Here is a 21,915-nt window from a genome sequence, read left to right on the forward strand (position 1 = left end):
TGGGCGTGGTGGCTCACGCCTGTAATCTCGGCACGTTGGGAGGCCAAGGTGGGCAGATCACCTGAAGTCAGGAGTTCAAGACCAGCCTGGCCACTGTGGTGAAACCCTATCTTAAAAAAAAAAAAATCATAAAAATAAAGAAGAATCTTAATACAAAAAAAAATTAGCCTGATGTGGTTGTGTGCACCTGTAGTCCCAGCTATTCGGGAGTCTGAGGTTGGAGGATTGCTTGCTTGAGCTTGGCAGGTTGAGGTTGCAATAAGCTATGATCACAACACTGCACCCCAGCCTGGATGACAGAGAAAGATTCTGTCTCTTAATTAATTAGGCCATGCATGATGGCTCATGCCTGTAATTTCAGCACTTTGAGGGGCCAAGGCAGATGGATCACTTGAGCCGGGAGTTTCAGATTAGCCTGGCCAACATGGTGAAACCCCATCTCTACTAAAAATACAAAAATTAGCTGGGGATGGTGGTCCACTTTTGTCATACCAGCTACTCGGGAGGCTGAGGCGGGAGGATCGCTTGAACCTGGGAGGTGGAGATTGCAGGGAGCTGAGATTGCATCACTGCACTCCAGCCAGGGTGACAGAGAGTGACTCTGTCTCAAAAATAAATAAATAAAAAGTCAAAAAAAAATTTTTAAACAGAAATTTTCTAAAAAGAGACAGGAGCTCATTATGTTGCCCAGACTGGTCTTGAACTCTTGAGCTCAGGTGATCCTCTTGCCCCTGTCTTGGTAGGATTACAGGCATGAGCCACCACTCCCACCAGAAAGAAGAATCTCGAGATAGGGAGATTGTTCTGGATTATCTCGGTGAGCTCATTGTAATCACAAGGGCCCTATATTAGTGTTCTCCAGAGAATTAAAAAAACAAAAGTATGTGTAGCTCTGTATCGACTTGAGAGATATATTTTAAGAAATTTGCTCAGGCCAGGTGCAGTGGCTCAGGCTTGTAATCTCAGCACTTTGGGAGACTGAGGTGGGTGGATCACCTGAGGTCAGGAGTGCTTGACCAGTCTGGCCAACATGGTGAAACCCTGTCTCTACTAAAAATACAAAAATGAGCCAGGCATGGTGGCAGGTACCTGTAATTCCTCTACTTGGGAGGCCGAGGCAGGAGAATTGCTTGAACCCAGGAGGCAGAGGTCGCTGTGAGCTGAGACCACACCATTGCACTCTAGCCTGGGCAACAAGCGTGAAACTCCATCTCAAAAAAAAAAAAAAAAAAGAGAAAGAAAGAAAAAGAAATTTGCTCACATGATTGTGGAGACTTTGTGGTTCCAAAATCTGATAAGACAGGCTGGCAGGCTGGAGACCCAGGGAAGAGCTGCAGTTTGAGTCCAGAAACAGCCTGCTGGCAGAATTCTTTCTCGGTAGAGGGAGGTCAGTCAGTCTTCGTTCTGTTGAGGCCTTCAACTGCTCACCCGAATTATGGGAAATAATTTCCTTTACTCACGATTCACTAATCTGAATGTTATTCTAATAAGAAAAAATACTTTCGGGGTGGGGGGTGCAAAAAAAAAGAAAAAAGAAACAAATAAAAAAAAAAACTTACACAGAAATGAATAATGTTTTTTTCTTCTCCTCCTCCTCCTTCTCCTCCTTCCTCCTCCTCCTCCTCCTTCCTCCTCCTCCTCCTCCTCCTCCTCTTCTTCTTTTCCTTCCTTCCTTCCTTCTTCTCCTTCTCTCTTTTTTTTTCCTTTGGGACAGAATCTTGCTCTGTCACTAGGTTGGAGTGCAGTGGTGTGATCTCTGCTCACTGAAACCTCTGCCTCCCAGGTTCGAACAATTCTCATGCCTCAGCCTCCACAGTAGCTGGGAGTACAGGTGTGCACCACCATGCCTGGCTAATTTTTGTATTTTTAGTAGAGACGGGGTTTCACCTTGTTGGCCAGGCTGGTTTTGAACACTTAGCCTCAGATGATCTGCTCACTTTGGCCTCCCAAAGTGCTGGGATTGCAGGCCTGAGCCACCATGCCTGGCCAGAATAATGTTTCATGAAATATCTGGGCCCAATGGCCCAGTTAAGTTGACACATAAATGCTCATCACTACAAGTCCTTCTAAGGGAAAGAGGAGTAGGATGGTCAGAGTTAAAGGAGATGTGACTAGAGATAAAAATAGAGATGAAGAGAGAGGGAGAGAATGATGGAGGAGGAGAAAGAAGAATTTGAAGATGCTTCCCTGCTGGGATTGAAGTGGGAGGAAGGGAGATGAGCCATGAAATGCAAGGGGCCTCTAGAAGCTGGAAAAAGCAAGGAAAGAAATTCTCTCCTAGGGCCTCTCCAGAAGGAATACAGCCCTGCTGATATGTTTTAGACCTATGTTGAGTAGTAACTATCTGGGGCTGGTGGTGCAGGAGGTAAGGGAATTTACCAACACTGCTGTATATAAAGACAGATTTATTAGGGAAGTTATGAAAATACTTTTAAGATTGCAATGGGAAGTGCAGCAGAGAATGGAGAATGCGTTGTCTGCAAAGAGGCTGGGGCTGCAAGGAAGTTTTTTGTTTTGTTTTTGAGATGGAGCCTCACACTGTTGCCCAGGCTGGAGTGCAGTGACTTGATCTTGTCTCACTGAAACCTCTGCCTCCCTGGTTCAAGCAATTCTCCTGTGCAATTCTCCTGTGTCAGCCTCCCAAGAAGCTGGGATTACAGGCACCTGCCACCGCACCTGGCTAATTTCTGTATTTTTAGTAGAGATGGGATTTCACCATATTGGTCTTAAACTCCTGACCTCAGGTGATCCACCTGCCTCAGCCTCCCAAAGTGCTGTGATTACAGGTGTGAACCACCATGCCCGGCTTTGGAAAGAAGTTTTATAGGGTTGTGCTGGAGGGGGCTGCATGCAGAATGAGGTCATTGTGCCCGTGGAATGCAGTAGAGATCATTGTAATTAGTCATCTCTTAAAACAATTGTTTCTTGTTCTTCCCCACCTAGAGCCCTCCCCAACTCAGGGCCCCCTTCCTCAGAGTGGCTTACTTATCTTCTCAGGACTCCACACTTCTGATCTCCACAGCTGTAAGATAATAAATGTGTATTGTTTAGGCGGTCAAGTTTTTCACTCCTGTAGCTCAGCGAGCAGGAAGGAGTGGCACCAGCGGCCTCTTCACTCCCACAGCTTAGCGAGTGTCACAGCTCTTATTCCTGCTGCCCATAGCTCAGTGAACAGGAGTATTACAGCTTTTTAGTTCCTGTGGTTCAGTGAGTTCTGGGTTCTTGTCCTGCAACCAAGAGGAATAAGGTATGGGGACACCAGAGAGTGAGTTAAGGCAGAGTAGAGTTTTACTGAGCAACAGAAAGAAAGCTCTCAGCAGTAAAGGGTACCCACAATCAGGTTACTGTCTGTGAGGCTGAGTCCGGGATTTTTATGAGTTTAGAATGGGGAAATGTGTGCTGATTGGTCCATGGGCAGGCTTGGAAAAGACACCATTCAGTTGGTTAAAAGGCATCATGAAGAGGGAGCCAATCAAGAGAGAATGGGTAAGATGGAGATGAAAGTTCTCACTCTGGTCATGGACTCTATCCAGAATCGGCAGCTTGGTTTTTTGGTTTTCAGGCTTCAGACTGTCCTTGGCCTGAAGGTCGAGTTTCCTCAGGGACCTGTCCCTGTCTAGGAATTTGTCTGTCTCCTGTCACCATCAATAATGTGTTACAGCAGCAATAGGAAACTAATATACTACTCAACCTCTGGATGTCAGCTTAAAAGTCATTTCTGTTTAAATTTGTAAAACAAGCATTAATTGAGAGCCACTCAGTAACACACACTTAGGGCCGGCCGTGTTCTGAGATGGATCTCCATAGTCTCTGACTCCCTCCTGTAGATTTCCTTATAGCACGGATCACAAGTGCTAATGGAAGAGTAATCTGATGGCTGTTTAATATCTGTTTCCCTGTGCCCCTAGACAGTAGGCCCTGTGAGGATAGCCACTGTAGGTCTAAGTTTCCAGGAGACCTGAAGGAAAAGGCTAAATGTGGGGGTTTGGGTCCTGGGTCAGCACAAGGAAGGTGGTGGGTGAGGACTCACTTGGATTCCCATTTGCCCAGGCTCTGTCCTGGAGGGGGCAGAGGGGAAGGAGCAAGGGAAAACCTGCCCAGGCCACTGGATACCCTGGGCCTATGAAGTCAGTGTGGGCATCAGTGTGGAACAACTGACTTTCCGGGATGGGGGCAGGGAAGGCATCTGCCAATTTCTGTGGTGTAAATGCTGCTGGCACGGCTGACTTCCAGACACCACTTTCTTGAAAGTGGAGTTGGGAAGTTTAGAGTGTGTTCTCTGATACCAACCAATTCTTCAGGTTTTCTGACACCAACTGGGTATCCAACAATTTAAGAAATAAAAATGAAATCCTAAACCCCCCAGCCAACTGAATGAACTCTCCTTTTGGCCAAGGAGACCCCAAAGAAACCTTGAAAACAGTTCCAGGCCATGACAGGATGGGAGATTGGACACACCTTGTTATTACCCTCACCAACCGTGATGAGGCTTTTTTTTTCCCCTAAGGGCTAAACAGAACCATCAACCAGTGGCCTGCTGCTGCCCCTTGTTTTGTGGTTTTGGCACAACCATCACCAATCATGAAGTGGTTTTGACCAGTCTACAGAGGATGTGCAGTAAGAGTTTTTATGTCCTCTGCTTCACTTTTTTATATCAGAGCGCTGGAAAACTCCACCTTCAGATAATGCTAACACCACCATTTTTGAACATGGGTTCCTTATAAAGGCATGAAGCTCAATTGCGTGTGTACACGCTTCTACCTTCATAAATATTCATGACTCCTATAGCGTATTGAATATGTATATTTGGCCACATCATTCAGCATAAATCCCTGTCTCATTCTTCTACCTTTGAAGTGTCTGTTTCTGGCTTCTGGACCCAGGCTGTGCTCCCCAGCCTTTCAGAATGGCTGCCCTGGAGGCTGCAACCCTTTGTGAGAAATAAAGCTCTCCTTTTCACATTTATCAATCTCATTATTCTTCTTTGGTTGACAACTTCTTTTCAATTCTGACACTAATCAGCCAGATTAGCATTAGACCCTACAAGTTAAATGGCTCAGTTCCATAAAACTGCCCCCACTTCAGACACCAAGGCCACCCATACCTCTGTCCAGCTGACTACAAATTGGGGGTTTCTACAACACCCTCCTTATATTTGATAATTTGCTTAAATGGCTCACAGAACTCAGGAAAATACTTTTACTTACATTTGCTGGTGAATTATATTTAAAAAGACTTTTTTTTTTAGAGATTGAGTGTCAGGATATTGCCCAAGCTGGTCTCAAACTCCTGGCCTCAAACGATCCTCCCCCCTCAGCCTCCCAAATGTTGGGATTATAGGGATGAGCCACTGTGCCTGGCCTACCAGTTTATTATAAAGGACACAAGTTGTTTTTTGCCTTGTTTTGCTTTAGTCTCACTGTGTGATGTTACCCAGACTGGAGTGCAATGGCACAATCATGCAACCTCAACTCCTGAGCTCGTGTTCCTCCCACTCGGCCTCCCAGGTAGCTGGGACTACAGCCACATACCACCACAGCCAGCTTTTTTTTTTTTTTTTTTGGGTGGGGAGTATTTTTTGTAGCGATGGGGAGTCTCACCATGTTGGCCAGGCTGGTCTTGAACTCCTGGGCTCAACAGATTCTCCCATCTCAGCCTCCCAAAATGTTGTGATTATAGGCATGAGCCATAGCACCCGGCCTACTAGCTTATTATAAAGGATACCACTTTAGAACAGACAAATGGGAAGCATGCATAGGGCAAGCTATGCTGGGAGGGGTACGAAGCTTCCCGGCCCTCTCTGGAGGCATCACCCTCCTATCCTCAATCTGTTTGCCAATCTGGAAGCTCTTGGAATCTCATTGTTCAACAGTTTTTACAGAGTTCAATCTCCAGCTCCTCCTCCTTCCCAGAGGTCAGTGGGTAGAGCTGAAAGTTCCTGTCCTCTAATCACTTGGTCTTTCTGGTGACCAGCCCCCTCCTGAGGCTAAGAGTCCCACTCTAAGTGGGGCTCATCTCATTAGCATAAACTAAAGTAATCGGTAACAAAAGACACTCTTATCACTCAGGAAATTCTAAGTGTTTTAAAAGCTCTGTGCCAGTGTACAAAGACCAAATATATGTGTGTGTGTATATATATATATATATATATATATTTATGTATATATATTTTTGAATTATACCATAGGAAAAGATATGCTATAGCACATTACTTCGGTATGCATGAATAAACATCCTCAAGAAGATAGTCACATTCAAATTAAATCAAAATAATTATGCAAACTGACCAGGTGGTTGAAATAAAAAAAATAATTAGATGTGATTGGTTTTGTTTTATTTTATTTTATTTTTCTGAGACAGGGTCTGGCTCTGTTGCCCAGGCTGGAGTACAGTGGTGTGACCTCCTCTCACTGCAACCTCCACCTCCTGGGCTCAAGCAATCCTCCCATCTCAGCCTCCAGAGTAGCTGGGACTACAGGCACATGCCACCACACTCAGCTAACTTTTATATTTTTTATAGAGATGGGGTTTTGCCATGTTGCCCAGGCTGGAGATGTGATTGGTTTTAAATAAATATTACCTTTGTTTTAAAAAAAATTCATTGTAAATTTTACAATTTAATTGTTAATAATAGGTTAACTGCAAGAAATAAAAATAAAATTCCAGGCCCCAACTGACTGAATGGATACTCTCTTGACCAAGGGAACACCAGAGAACCCTTGGAAGACTGAATTAATGTCTAGGCTGGTCTCAAACTCCTGGGGTCAAGCAATCCACCTGCATTACAGGCCTAGCCACTTTGCCTGGCTTGACTAGTTATCATTTATCTATGCACAGGTCTTAGCAGAATTCAGACCCCTCCTGTAATTCAAACTTTGTGGTCTTTTATTAGTTTTTACAAAGATGACTTCCATCCCCAGATAAGTGTGTGTCTGTGGGGGGGTGGGTAGTTTTCGGAAGGGACTATCGTTATCTTTGTTTGTTTGTTTGTTTGTTTGTTTGTTTTAGAGACAGGGTTTTCTCCATGTTGGTCAGGCTGATCTTGAACTCCCGACCTCGGGTGATCTGCCTGCCTCAGCCTCCCAAAGTGCTGGGATTACAGGCATAAGCCACCATGCCCAGCTGGGTTTCACTTTTTATTAAAATGAAATAGCATATCCCTGAGCACCAGGCCTATTAGCTTTGTTTTAAGGTTAAACTGCACACTGAATTCCTTCCATGGAAAGCCTGGCCTATACCCAGGAATAGTGAAGACAATCGGCTTGTGAGGTTAGAAGCAAAATGGAATCAGTTATGTCTCTCACTGTCGTAATCTTTGCAAGGGCAGTTTCAGTAAGGTCTGTTTAGAGCTATTGGCAGCCACTCTGGTGGTGTAAATGGTGAAAAATGACAGTGACAATAATGATAATGGTGGTAGTGATGAAGACAATAATGACTGCAACGATGAATCGCCCCATCCCTCTGGGCAGCACTGCACTGGTGAGGGATATCGCCCCCCACTCCCTGCCCTTATATCCAGAACCTTTTCTTTTATAGCCCTCCCGACTCCAGGACAGTCTTCCTGTGCGGAGACTGGAGGTCATCACTGTTTGAAAGGGAAACCTTTGAGCAGAGTGAGACGGAAACAGTGAGGATTTTTATGCTCACCTATAGAAAGAATGTCCTGGAGTAATATGAGGATGTAGCAGAATAAGAATGTAGTAGAATGAGTAGCAGCAGAATGAGGATGGTTCTAAGCGCTCTCCAGTCTCTGAACAAATTATTCCAGTTGAGTTGCATTGTCAGTGATATAATTTGCTGTAACAGAACTTATAGTCACAGTGTCTCCAGTATATGACTCAGTGCATGTGGGCACAGAGCAGATCTGGGAGAGTCCCATCAAGCCCATTGCTCACTCAGTGGATGATGCTTTACTGAGAACCTGTGATGTGCCTCGATCTAGCTGGTGTTCTGAGGACCTTGAGAGGATCCCTCTCGGGGATGGTTACCAAGGAGCTCCTGGTCTCTGGAAGAAACAGACACACATTCAAACAATTACAACACCATGCTGTGGGCAGGGACCAAGAGAAGAGTGGCGACTCCACCTGGAGTAAGCCACCATGCCTGGCTTGTGTAGTAAATTTCTATTCAACTCTATTGGCTTATCCATTTATTTATACACATACAGACATCCAGAAAGTAACTTTAAGCTTTGGTTAGCCAATGCTGCAGTCTTTTGTTGCTCAGGAATTCAGGCCTGGTTTGGCACCTGGGAGCTCTTTCCATTGGCTCCTGTTTTTTGTTTTTTTCTTTCAGTTTTGAGATGGAGTTTTGCTTTTGTTACCCAGGCTGGAGTGCAATGGCATGGTCTCGGCTCACTGCAACCTCCACCTTCCAGGTTCAAGCAATTCTCCTGCCTCAGTCTCCCGAGTAGCTGGAATTACAGGCGCCTGCCACCATGCCCAGCTGATTGTTTGTGTGTTTTTAGTAGAGATGGGGTTTCACCATGTTGGTCAGGCTGGCCTCGAACTCCTGACCTCAGGTGATTCAACTGCCTGAGCCTCCCAAAATGCTGGGATTACAGGCCTGAGCTACTGTACCCAGCCATTGGCTCCTGTTTTACTTTGACTTTGTTCAACATTGTTCATCTGGGGTAATACCCGAGGTTTGTCACGTCAGACCCAGGAAATCAAGGATGTGGACATACATGGAGTGAAGTTAAGAGCAGAAGTTTAATAGGTGAAAGAGAGACTGGCTTGAGGAGGCAGCGTCTGATTTACTCAGGTCCCAAAGATTGTTTGGACCAGGGGTGACATTTCCAGAGCACAGGAAGAAGCTGGCTACCTCACTCTAATCTTACTATGCAATTGAGTTTTCCACTCAGCCGGTGCCATGTTGTCTACGTGGTTGACAAGGAAAAGGGAAGATGGAGCCGCCGTGTTGAACATGCCTAGCCCCCAGGTAGTCTTTTCCTGTTGGCACAGCTGCTGGCCTTCACCCCTGTGAGCTCCCAGCTTGCTCATCTATTATCTACAGCTCGATTTTATAGGCTGCTCTTTGTTAGAAAAGAAATGATTTGGGGGCTGCTTTTTATTAAAAGGGAAACCTTACTGAGGACTTCCTTACTCTCGCTGCCTGCCTAGAGAACTTCTGTTTAACCCTTTTCAAATTTTTATTTATTTATTTATTTTTTTTCAGAATAATTCAGTCTCCATAGAGACTGTCAAAAATTGCCAATGCCGACTGTATTAAGTCGTCATGGTGGGGTATTGGGAAAAGTTTTCTTTCTTTTTTTCTTTTTTTTGAGACGGAGTTTCGCTCTTGTTACCCAGGCTGGAGTGCAATGGCACGATCTCGGCTCACCGCAACCTCCGCCTCCTGGGTTCAGGCAATTCTCCTGCCTCAGCCTCCTGAGTAGCTGGGATTACAGGCACGTGCCACCATGCCCAGCTAATTTTTTGTATTTTTAGTAGAGACGGGGTTTCACCATGTTGACCAGGATGGTCTTGATCTCTCGACCTTGTGATCCACCCGCCTCAGCCTCCCAAAGTGCTGGGATTACAGGCTTGAGCCACCGCACCCGGCTCGGGAAAAGTTTTCAATTAGCAATAACTGCGTCTGGATAAACCTCATTGGCTATGATACTGCCACTGAGCAAAGCTTTTAACTCCTGTATCATTAATTTCATCTATTTTTTCCTGAATACTTTTTAACCTTTTTAAATTTTTCATCCTTTGTTGGATGTCTGAAGACCACACTTTTTGAGAGTTCGAGATTATCCTAGCTCATATATTTACTGTCCCAGCGCTAGTACCAACCATTTCTTCAAACAGCCCTGATTCCTTTTATTAAAGGATATTAGCTGGGCGTGGCTGCTCATGCCTATAATCCCAGCACTTTAGGAGGCTGAGGCAGGATGATCACTTAAGCCCAGGAGTTTGAGACCAGCCTGGGTAAGGTAGTGAGACCCCGTCTCTACGAAAACAAAAAGAAAATTAGCTGAGTGTGGTCATGCACACCTGTAGTCCCAGCTACCTTCGAAAGCAGAGGCAGCAGGATCCCTTAAGCCCAGGAGTTTGAGGTAGCAGTAAGGCATGATCACACCACTGCACTTCAGTCTGGGCAACAGAGTGAGACCGTGTCAATAAAAATAATAATAATAAATATGGCTTTCCAGATTTTCTTTTTCTTTTCTTTTTTAAAAAATTAATTAGAGATGGAGTCTCACTATGTTGCCCAGGCTGGTCTCAAAGTCTTGGACTCAAGCAATCCTGCCTCAGCCTCCCAAAGTGTTGGGATTACAGGTGTGAGCCACCATGCTTAGCCTAATGTGTTTCTTTCTAATACTGATTAATATTCTGTTGCATGAGTATTTCCCAATTTGCTCATGCACTTTTGCGAGCAAACTTGCCTCTTCTAACTTTGTTCCAGTGGTTGAAGATCTGTAAATGAACTGACAATAGATACATTAACAGGGGGACAATGCTTGGTTTCTCTTCTCACACGTGTCTTTGTGGGACATAATGCACCAAATGGCAGCATCCAGTTTTCAAAGAGATGAAAATAGCTCAGAGACAATGAACAGGATTAGAATTTGATCCTGTGAGATTCTGAAATCTTAAGTGTGAGTTGTCTGTCGTTTTCCATTGTGTTTTCTACAGTCTCCCTTAATTTTGGTCAAATATAATCAAAGTACAATTATTCTTGCTTGCAAAATAAATCTAGATTAGACTTAGATTTTGCCTGATTGTTTACATAAGTGCAGTAAGAATGGTAACCATATAGTCTTTTTAAGTTGGCTTTGCTGGAACTTTTCATAAGGAATGTTAGCTTGAGGCTGGGCATGGTGTCTCATACCTGTAATCCCAGCACTTTGGGAGGGCAAGGGCGGGGGATCACATGAGCCCAAGAGTTTGACCATCCTGGCCACATAGCGAAACCTGTCTCTATTTAAGAATAAAAAAAAAAAAAAAGGAACATCAGGTTGGACTTTCAAAACCCCTCTGGAGGCTAGGAAGCCAAGCCAAGAATCTATTATGAGACTTCACCTGCAGTAACTACAGATTTGGGTGAATTCTTCTCTTCTTCAAGTCCCCAAAATATCCTATTTTCTGGTCTTTTCAGGAAGTGACCATCTCTACTCACTTGTTAGGTTTGGAACTCTGTAATTTGGGTATGAGCCTCCCCGTCACACCTAGTCAACCTTAGTTCCTTAACGCTGTCTGGTCATATCCTATGTACATCATTCTCAAATGGGACTTTACAGTCAATGCATTAGTAATATTACCAATTTTCTCAATTATGTTCTAAGGTAAAGATATTACTGAATTTATGCAAATAACTATATTGCCATGAAACTAAGAATATCTAATAAGAGTTTCTTTCTTTTTTTTTTTTTTTTTGAGACGAAGTTTCACTCTTGTTACCCAGGCTAGAGTGCAATGGCGTGATCTCAGCTCACTGCAACCTCCGCCTCCTGGGTTCAGGCAATTCTCCTGCCTCAGCCTCCTGAGTAGCTGGGATTACAGGCACGCGCCACCATGCCCAGCTAATTTTTTGTATTTTTAGTAGAGACGGGGTTTCACCATGTTGACCAGGATGGTCTCGATCTCTTGACCTCGTGATCCACCGACCTCAGCCTCCCAAAGTGCTGGGATTACAGGTGTGAGCTACCGCGCCCGGCCTTTCTAATAAGAGTTTCTAAATTCTGGAAGGATCAGGCAGGGAGAAAAAGATAAATATTTCATTTCTGTTTATAAAAGTATCGTCTCCCAAATTGTTATAAGATATAGTTAGCTTAAGAGAAAAGGCTTCTTTAAATCCAGAAAATAGAACATTAAAGAACCAGCAATAGCTGAGTGTGGTGGCGTATAATCTCAATTACTCAGGCAGCTGAGGTGGGAGGATGCTTCAACCCAGGAGTTCAAAACCACTGTGGAAAACATAGTGAGGCTCCATCTCTACCCAACCAAAAAAAAAAAAAAAAAAAAAAAAAAAGCCAGGCGTGGTGGCATGTGCCTGTATTCCTACTTGGGAGGCTGAGGCATAAAGATTGCCTGAGCCCAAAAATTCCAGGCTGCAGCAAGCTATGATGGCACTACTGTGCTCCAGCCTGGGACACAGAGCAAGATGCTGACTATAATAAGAATAGGCCAGACAAAGTGACTCATGCCTGTAATCCCAGCACTTTGGGAGGCCGAGGTGGGCAGATTGCTTGAGGTCAGGAGTTCGAGACCAGCCTGGCCAACATGGTGAAACCCCCGTCTTTACTGAAAATACAAAAATTAGCCGGGTGTGGTGGCATGCACCTGTAGTCCCAGCTACTGGGGAGGCTGAGGCAGGAGAGTCGCTTGAACCTGGGAGGTGGAGGTTGCAGTGAGCACTCCAGCCTGGGCAACAGAGTGAGATTCCATCAAAAAACCAAAAAAACAAAAAAACAAAAAACAACCCCAACCCAAAAGATGTAAATTGGCTAAGGTTAAGGTCTGATGAAAGTTCATTATAATGCAACTAGCAAGGAAATTTGGTTGTTTCTGTGGTATACAACATTTAAAATAATAAGTAGAATTATGACTGATAACATTACACTGGGACAGATCTTGGTTAGGGAGGGCATTGACAAACTCCCAGGAGCTTGACACAATTTCTGAAACAATAACATTTTACTAATTCAAATATAACCTAGAGAAGATGATTATGTCACTCTCTCTCTCTCTCTCTCTCTGTCTCTCCTCTCTGTCTCTCTCTTTCTCTCTGTCTCTCTCTCTCTCTCTCTCTCTCTCTCTCGATAAGTTGTCTGCCACCCAGGTTGGAGTGCAGTGGCCTAATCAGGGCTTACTGCAGCCTCCACGTCCTGGGCTCAGGTGATCCTCCCATTTCATCATCCCTAGTAGCTGGGACTACAGGTGTGCACCATCAGGCCTGGCTACTGTGTGTGTGTGTGTGAAAGCAAGTTTATTAGAAAGTAAAGAAACAAAAGAATGACTACTTCATAGGCAGAGCAGGCTAATTTTTGTATTTTTTGTAGAGATGGGTTGGTTGTGGGGTGGGGGGTGTCCAGGCTGGTCTCAAACTCCTGGGCTCAAGCAGTTCTCCTACCTTGGCCGCCTAAGGTGCTGAGATTAAGGTGTGAGCCACTGCACCTGGCTAAGTAGTTGTCGTTTGACATTGCTTTCCATGTTATTTAACGTAACTTTAGAATTTTTATAGCTTTGTATTTTAAATTTAAGTCAATGGACCATTTTGAATGAATTTTTGTGAAGCTTGTAAAACAGATCTACATTCATTTCATTCCAATTAATTGTTCCTTTAACATTTTTAAATTTCTTTTTTAATTTTTTAAAAAAATATTTTGCTTCTTTTTTCCTTTAACATTTTTGAGAAAGACACAGGATAGCGGGCCCCATTTTAATTTGAACGTCCAAAATCATGGCATTAAATAATCTGCACACTGAATTTAATTAATTCAGCCAGACAGCCAGGAGAGGGCACGCGAACACCACTAAACAGTGAGCGAGCGCCGAGGGCCCCGCCCTGCCCCAGACGACCAGCAGAGGGCGCACGAGCTGCCTTGTTGGACCCCTGAGAAGCCCCCACCGCCTCCGTGCGCCTCCTACGGCCGCCAGCGCCCGCGCCCGCAACCGGGACGAGAACCTCATTTTCCTCACCGCAGATCTAAGGGGACAGCGCCTCACTTTGGGACAACTTGAGGCTGCGTCAATGGTGAGTAAAATCCTTCCTGTCACAGTCCTGACTACTGAGGAGCAGCCGGTCTTCAGAGTCCCCAGTAGAGGAAGGGCTTCCTGCGGAATCTCGGAAATGGAAAAACCCCGGTTCCCACCACACACGAGGTCGTTCCCCGCGGCTGAGACACGGCGGCTGCTGGCATCGTGTCTCGCTGCGCTTTTGATACTAACCTGGCATTCACAGGCTTCCCAGGGAGACTGGTTTCCTAGCTTTGGCTGAACTGGATTTGAGTCAGGCTTAGCCTCTGGAATGAAGTTTGATGTCCCCTCTGCTTTACTGACCTGGTATTGACATGGTAGTTTTATTTATTTATTGTTATTTTCTCCTAGAAACAGGGTCTCCGTATGTTGTCCAGGCTGGTCTCCAACTCTTGACCTCAAGTGATCCTCCCGCCTCAGCCTCCCAAAGTGCTGGGATTACAGGCCTGAGCCACCATGCTTTAGCCTTATTTTTATTTTTATTTATTTATTTATTTTTGAGACAGAGTCTTGCTGTCTTGCCCAGGCTGGAGTGGAGTGGCTCCATCTGGGCTCACTGCGGCCTCTGCCTCCCGGGTTCCAGCGTTTCTCCTGCCTCAGCTTCCTAGGTGGCTGGGATTACAGGCACACACCACCACACCCAGCTAATTTTTGTATTTTTAGTAGATACAGGGTTTCACCATTTTGGCCAGGCTGGTGTTGAACTCCTGATCTCAAGCAGTCCTCCCACCTCGACCTCCCAAAGTGCTGGGATTACAGGCGTGAGCCACCATGCCCAGCTTCATTCCATTTCTTATTAATCTCTTAAAAGCAAAGAAACTACTCCATAAATCCTGTCAGGGTATGTTTACATGAATTTCAGTATGGTAACTACATTCCTTCACTGAAATAATACTTTTCACAACACACTGCATAAGTAACATCTGTAGAACGTCTTTTTAAAATCGTATATAAATAATATTTCAGAAGCCGGTTTTAACATGACTACAAACACTTCGCTACTTTCATTTCTTCCTTACATGGAAGTTACACTGTTCTTGGCAAACTTTGTAAGGAGCATTTAGAAAATTTCTTCTGCTTATTCCTGGAATTATAGGCATGAGCCACCAGGCCTGGCCAGAAACATCTTTTAAACAATGCCTACCCAATTAATCAATAGAATCCTTTCCTGCTTTCAGCATTGCTACAACAGATAGGGAGAGAGAGTCCTCAGTCACTGCAGCAAATTAACACCAGGAGCATTTTATTCAGATGCTATATGAGCCAGTTCGAGAAGCTGGAGGTCAAGGAGGAAGAGGTGGCAGTGGCTGTGGAGGAACTGCAGAAGCTGGAGGCGGTCATATGAATTACATTCAAGTAATGCCAGGGAAAAGCAGCTATACAAAGGCTAAAGGCATTGGAATTTTCTGAAGGACTTAGAATACAAGCATATTTCGTTTGTGAGAAGAATGAGAATTTGGCTGCCATTTTTCTTCTATAGCAGAACTTTGATGAAGATTGAAAGGGACCTCTTGTATCACACACGTCATACCAGTGCATGACACTAACCTTGTTCATTGGATTGTCTGGGTTGATAGGCTCATAGCCACGGTACTTGCTATAAAGTAGTAGATTGTTGGAGGTGGGGAGGGAGGATCTAGGATACAGGGCAGGGATAAATACAGTGCATGTCTGCCTCAATGAGCAGATGCCACAACTCCAGTGTTTAAAATATTATACAACCAAAAATCAGCTTCTTCAGGTTTTTATTCCTTCTATAAAACAGTAGGTTTACTTTGGTTTTGACTGGGTGCAGTGGCTCATGCCTTTAATCCCATTGCCTTAGAAGGCCAAGGCAGGAGAACCGCTTGAGCCCAGGAGTTCGAGACCAGCCCAGGCAACACGGTGAAACACCATCTCTATTATTAAAAATAAATACATAAAAAGAAATAATATGAAATAATGGCCTTTCTTACACACTAATTTTTTTTTTTTTAGACAGACTTTAGCTCTTGTTGCCCAGGCTGGAGTGCAGTGGCGCTCTGTTCATCGCAACCTCTGCCTCCTGGGTTCAAGTGTTTCTCCTGACTCAGCCTCCCAGGTAGCTGGGATTATAGGCATGTGCCACCACACCTGACTTATTTTGTAGTTTTAGTAGAAACAGGGTTTCACCATGTTGGTCAGGCTGGTCTCGAACTCCTAACCTTAGGTGATACACCTGCCTCAGCCTCCCAAAGTACTGAGATTACAGGTATGAGCCACCACATTCAGTCCATGTTAATTTTATACTTAGTTTTGAAACAGCAACAATTAACCATCAATGATTTTGTATTTCTGTTTCTAGATGCTACCAAAAATTTTAAATTCTACACAGCCAGTGTTGCCATGAAACAGACACTGTAAATTCTAGGTAGCAAAGATTCTTTCTGATACCAAAGTTAAGTCAAAGAAATATAAAGCAGGGTACTGCACGAAATTTCTGAATCTAGTTCAATAAAAAGAGTGAAACCTAGGGAAAGTCACCTACTGGTTTTTGTTTTGGTTTGTAAAATTTTTGAGACAGTGTCTTGCTCTGTTACCAGGCTGGGATGCAGTGGAGTGATCACAGCTCACTGTAACCTCAAACTCCTGAGCTTAAGCAATCTCCTTCCTCAGCATCTCAAGTAACTGGAATTACAGGTGCACCACCATGCCCGGCTAATTTTTATTATTTTTCAGATGGGGAGTACAGTGGCACAATCTTGGCTCACTGCATCTTCCACCTCCAGGGTTCAAGTGATTCTCCTGCCTCAGCCTCCCAAGTAGCTGGGATTACAGGCAGGTGCCACCACAGCCGGCTAATTTTTTTTTTTTTTTTTTTTTTTTTTTGAGATAGAGTCTTCACTCTGTCAGGTTCAAGCAATTCTCCTACCTCAGCCTCCTGAGTAGCTGGGATTACAACCCTGCCCCCACCACCACCACCATGGCCAGCTGATTTTTATATTTTTAGTAGAGATGGGGTTTTACCATATTGGCCAGGCTCAAAGTCCTGACCTCAGGTGATCCACTCACCTCAGCCTCCCAAAGTGCTGGGATTACAGGCATGAGTTCCCGCACCCGGCCTGTTTTTTGTATTTTTAGTAGAGACAGGGTTTCACCATGTTGGCCAGGCTGATCTTGAACTCCTGATCTCAGGTGATCTGTCCACTCAGCCTCCCTAAATGCTGGGATTACACCATTTGAGTCACCATACCTGACCGATATTAAAATTTTTTTTTTGTGGAGACAGGAGTCCACTTTATTTATTTTTTGGAGGAGACAGGGTCTCACTGTGTTGCCCAGGCTGGTCTTGAACTCCTGGGCTCAAGCAATCCACCCACCTTGGTCTCCCAAAGTGCTAGGATTACAGGAGTAAGCCACTGCACCAAGACAGTTCTTTGTTAAATACTTTGGGTGGGAGGGGAGAAGAGGAAGTTTTTCTTTCTTTCTTTCTAATTTTTTAATAACATACATACTCATTGAGAGGAAGTTTTTATTAAAATGAAAATAATTACTGCTATTTAAAAATTTCATTTTTTGTGAGGACATCTTGCTGTAGATATTTTTAACTTCTTGATCATTGAATATGAGACCCTTCTAACATGATTTGAGACCTCAAGGTTGTAGGCTATGAAGATGGGAAAAGGCCATCCATCACTCTGGCTTCTTCCTGCCGACAGGGGACGTAGTAGGAATGGTGAGAAAGTGGAACTGCTTTGCAGTTGTCTGAGCTTACTCTTGCAGGCCTGGTTGAGCTTCCAAGGCTTGCGTGGCAAAAGCATTAGTACTCTCATCTCTAGTTTTAGTACAGTATTTATGTGAACAGCATACTATAAGGTAAATAACGAATCCTAGGATGAGGAGTACAGTTTCCAAGTTTAAAAGCAGACTGGAGGCCGGGCGCGGTGGCTCACGCCTGTAATCCCAGCACTTTGGGAGGCCGAGGCGGGTGGATCACAAGGTCAAGAGATCGAGATCATCCTGGTCAACATGGTGAAACCCCGTATCTACTAAAAATACAAAAAATTAGCTGGGCATGGTGGCGCGTGCCTGTAATCCCAGCTACTCAGGAGGCTGAGGCAGGAGAATTGCCTGAACCCGGGAGGTGGAGGTTGCGGTGAGCCGAGATCGCGCCATTGCACTCCAGCCTGGGTAACAAGAGCGAAACTCCTTCTCAGAAAAAAAGCAGACTGTGAAAGCATCAGTTTGGGGACTTTTAACACATAAAGCATTTAGAATTTAGGCTAAACTGCAGGAAAAAAAACCCCTGAAGAACAACTAACAACAGTGTACTAGTTTTTCTTCTGAAGCCTAATTTTTCTCTCTCTAGTCCCTGTTTTTGTTAAAAACAAATCCTGATAGAACTGATTTGCGTACAAAATAAACTTCAATCTTACTGTACTTGGCCTGACTATTTGCTGGGTTATCGAGGGATTTTCCAAAAACAAGCCTTTTCTGGAGTAACTCAGGTGTCACTGACCAAAATGTCCTACTTTTTTTTTTTGAGACGGAGTTTCGCTCTTGTTGCCCAGGCTGGAGTGCAATGGCGCGGTCTCGGCTCACTGCAACCTCCGCCTCCTGGGTTCAGGCAATTCTCCTGCCTCAGCCTCCTGAGTAGCTGGGATTACAGGCACGCACCACCATGCCCAGCTAAGGTTTTGTATTTTTAGTAGAGACGGGGTTTCACCATGTTGACCAGGATGGTCTCGATCTCTTGACCTCGTGATCCACCCGCCTCGGTCTCCCAAAGTGCTGGGATTACAGGCTTGAGCCACCACGCCCGGGGTGTCATACTTGTTTTGACTGGATTCCTTGAGGTGGAGGATCATGTGGTAAATTTTTGGGATTTTAAGGTCCAGTAAAGAATATTTTTTTCTCTCCTCCCAATTTAGGGGACCAATTAAGCTATAGATGCAAGAGAAAGATGAAGTTTTAAAAATAGTTTTAGGATAAAGTTGATCTGGGAATGTGGGGATCTGCAGCCAAATAGGTTAGGCTCTGTCTTAGGGTAACTCTGTCTTAGGGTAACTCTGTCTTAGGCTCTGTCTTAGGGTAACTCTGTCTTAGGGTAACTGTCTTAGGGTAACTCTGTTTTAGGGTAACTCTGTCTTAGGGTAACTCTATCTTAGGCTCTGTCTTAGGGTAACTCTGTCTTAGGCTGTGTCTTAGGGTAACTCTGTCATAGGGTAACTCAGGCTCTGTCTTAGGGTAACTCTGTCTTAGGCTGTCTTAGGGTAACTCTGTCTTACGTAACTCTGTCTTAGGGTAACTCTGTCTTAGGGTAACTCTGTCTTAGGGTAACTGTCTTAGGGTAACTCTGTCTTAGGCTGTCTTAGGGTAACTCTGTCCTAGGCTCTGTCTTAGGGTAACTCTGTCTTAGGATAACTCTGTCTTAGGTAACTCTGTCTTAGGGTAACTCTGTCGTAGGGTAACTCTGTCTTAGGTTAACTCTGTCTTAGGTAACTCTGTCTTAGGGTAACTCTGTCGTAGGGTAACTCTGTCTTAGCCTCTGTCTTAGGGTAACTCTGCTTAGGATAACTGTCTTAGGGTAACTCTGTCCTAGGCTCTGTCTTAGGGTAACTCTGTCTTAGCGTAACTCTGTCTTAGGTAACTCTGTCTTAGGGTAACTCTGTCTTAGGGTAACTCTGTCTTAGGCTCTGTCTTAGGGTAACTCTGTCCTAGGCTCTGTCTTAGGGTAACTCTCTTAGGGTAACTCTGTCTTAGGGTAACTCTGTCTTAGGTTAACTCTGTCTTAGGCTGTCTTAGGGTAACTCTATCCTAGGCTCTGTCTTAGGGTAACTCTGTCTTAGGGTAACTCTCTTAGGGTAACTCTGTCTTAGGGTAACTGTCTTAGTGTAACTCTGTCCTAGGCTCTGTCTTAGGGTAACTCTGTCTTAGGCTGTCTTAGGGTAACTCTGTCTTCGGGTAACTCTGTCTTAGGTTAACTCTGTCTTAGGCTGTCTTAGGGTAACTCTGTCCTAGGCTCTGTCTTAGGGTAACTCTGTCCTAGTCTCTGTCTTAGGGTAACTCTGTCTTAGGCTGTCTTAGGGTAACTCTGTCTTAGGCTCTGTCTTAGGGTAACTCTGTCTTAGGGTAACTGTCTTAGGGTAACCCTGTCCTAGGCTCTGTCTTAGGGTAACTCTGTCTTTAGCTCTGTCTTAGGGTAACTGCCCTGCCTTAGGGTAACTCAATTCTTCATCACAACTTCAGGCCACCTACTTGCAGAGGAAGAGCCTGCCTCGGTCACCTGCCATGTGGACCAGCTCAGGTGCATCCTAAGGATGTGGGGTCAGAGGAAAGTGTGGCTGGGTGTCATGTTCTTAGGCCCTCTCCCAGCTTCACCCGACAGGCAGGTGACTCCTGCCACAGGGAGAGGGGCTGAGGGGCAAAGGGCCCCACTCTGGTCACTCTTGCTTGGAGACACAAGGCCCTCCTGGAGATTTTACGAGCATGAGTACATTGGGATTAAGGGCTTTTTCCCCCTTCAAATTGGACAGAGGGACAGATTGCTGAGGAATACATGTGGATTCTTTCCTCTGTGACACTCTCAAAGAATTGTTCCTGGGGCTGGGGTGCCACCTTCAGAGGCAGGAGTGTTTAGGAAACGCTGTAGTGGCACATGACCCTCGAGTGCTCCAGCAGCAGTAGCAGCCCCCGGGGAAGAGAGGGCAGCTGAGAATGCGAGAGCGCAAGGGCAGTGCTCCATCATTTCAGAGGGTTCTGTTCAAACAACATTTTCTAGTATACAATGAGAAAAGACCTGGGGCCAGGCGTGGTAGCTCACGCCTGTAATCCTAGAACTCTGGAAGGCCGAGGTGGGTGGATTACATGAAGTTGAGAGTTCGAGACTTGCCTGGTCAATGTGCTGAAACCTCATCTCTACTAAAAATACAAAAATTAGCCAGGCATGGTTTGCCTGTAGTCCCAGCTCCTCGGGAGGCTAAGGCAGGAGAATCGCTTGAACCCGGGAGGTGGAGGCTGTAGTGAACTGAGATTGTGCCACTGCACTCCAGCCTGGGTGATAGAGTGAGACTTGGTCTCAAAAAAAAAAAAAAAAAAAAAAAAAAAAAAAAAAGAGGACTGCTAGTGCACATCTCATAGGGCTGTCAGGAGGAGTAAGTGAAATCAGACACAAAGCATTTAGTTCAGCTCAACCAATGTTCATTCTCGCCTTGTCCCCACTGCATAACCCGTAACCCCAAATATCCCCCAAACACAGCTCATAACAATAAGATTCCTGTTTCCACCACGTTTAATTGTAAGAATAGAGATGATGATCAACTCTTGAGAAGAACCAGACTCTGGTGCCATCTTGGAAGTGTGGCATTGCCCGCTCTCACTTCCTTGAACAGTATTTCCGGATTTCTTCCGCAAGCCCCAGGCAGTGCAGGATGCGTTTCTTTTCAGCAGCCAGTTCCTTCTCAGAGAACTGGCCCAAGAGTTTCTGGACAAATATATTTTGATCTTTCAGAAATATGTTCTTATTTATTCCTACATTTGGCACATTCTCCAGGGACCCAGACTTGAAATGGAAGCTTAAATATCTGTTTCGTTTTAGACCAGGCCCTTTTTCTTCAATCCATGTCAGTGGACTGCAAAGACAAAAGACAAAAGAATCATGTCATGGTAGAGATGACACAAGAGCGCCAAGTGGGTACTTGCTGGCACACGACTGCCTGGTAACAGGTCCTGGTCAGGCACCCATCCTCCTTGCGGGCACCAGCCTCCCAGAGGCTGTGGGTGACTTTGTCAACTTCACGGCCAAACAGGCTTTTATTTAATTTTGCCATCAGGCAGGGAAATTCATTCAGTGACTTTTTTTTTTTTTTCCTGGGATGGAGCCTTGCTCTGTCACCCAGGCCGGAGAGCAGTGGTGCAGTCTCCACCCATTGCAACCTCTGCCTTCCAGGTTCAAGCAATTTTCCTGCCTCAGCCTCCCAAGTAGCTGGGACTACAGGTACACACCACACACCCAGCTATTTAAAAAAATATATTTTTAGTAGAGATGGGGTTTTGCCATGTTGGCCAAGCTAGTCTTGAACTCCTGACCTCAGGTGACCCACCCCCTCCTGGCCTCCCAAAGTGCTGGGATTAAAGGTGTAACCCACCACACCCAGCCTTCTGAGACTAGTTTTAAAAGTTCATAGTACAGTCTGGCAAATGTTCTGGGATATGGTAACAAAGATTAATTTTAGGGCAACTTATTCTCTACTTT

At 44.9% G+C, this 21,915-nt stretch overlaps 1 protein-coding gene, 1 long non-coding RNA gene and 1 pseudogene across 6 annotated transcripts in view; 1 reads left to right on the forward strand and 2 right to left on the reverse strand.

Moving 5' to 3' along the window:
- Positions 1–9,560: 9,560 nt before the first annotated feature.
- Positions 9,561–9,641, reverse strand: LOC141580179 (U4 spliceosomal RNA; annotated as a pseudogene).
- A 3,897-nt stretch (positions 9,642–13,538) lies between these two features.
- LOC141580130 (uncharacterized) overlaps positions 13,539–21,915 on the forward strand; it is a 76,580-nt gene continuing 68,203 nt past the window's right edge. For all 4 annotated transcript variants that reach the window (XR_012512219.1, XR_012512218.1, XR_012512217.1 and 1 more), the window contains exon 1: positions 13,539–13,701. This is a non-coding gene — a long non-coding RNA (uncharacterized LOC141580130). The remainder of the gene's footprint in view (positions 13,702–21,915) is intronic.
- The window catches only part of BLVRA (biliverdin reductase A), a 43,969-nt gene continuing 42,893 nt past the window's right edge, over positions 20,840–21,915 (reverse strand). For both annotated transcript variants that reach the window (XM_039462157.2, XM_074379777.1), the window contains exon 8: positions 20,840–21,292. In XM_039462157.2, the coding sequence (XP_039318091.1) occupies positions 21,037–21,292 (256 nt within the window). In that variant the 3' untranslated portion in view covers positions 20,840–21,036. The remainder of the gene's footprint in view (positions 21,293–21,915) is intronic.

Source organism: Saimiri boliviensis, chromosome 10 (genome assembly GCF_048565385.1).
Source record: "Saimiri boliviensis isolate mSaiBol1 chromosome 10, mSaiBol1.pri, whole genome shotgun sequence".
Lineage (NCBI taxonomy): Eukaryota > Metazoa > Chordata > Mammalia > Primates > Cebidae > Saimiri > Saimiri boliviensis.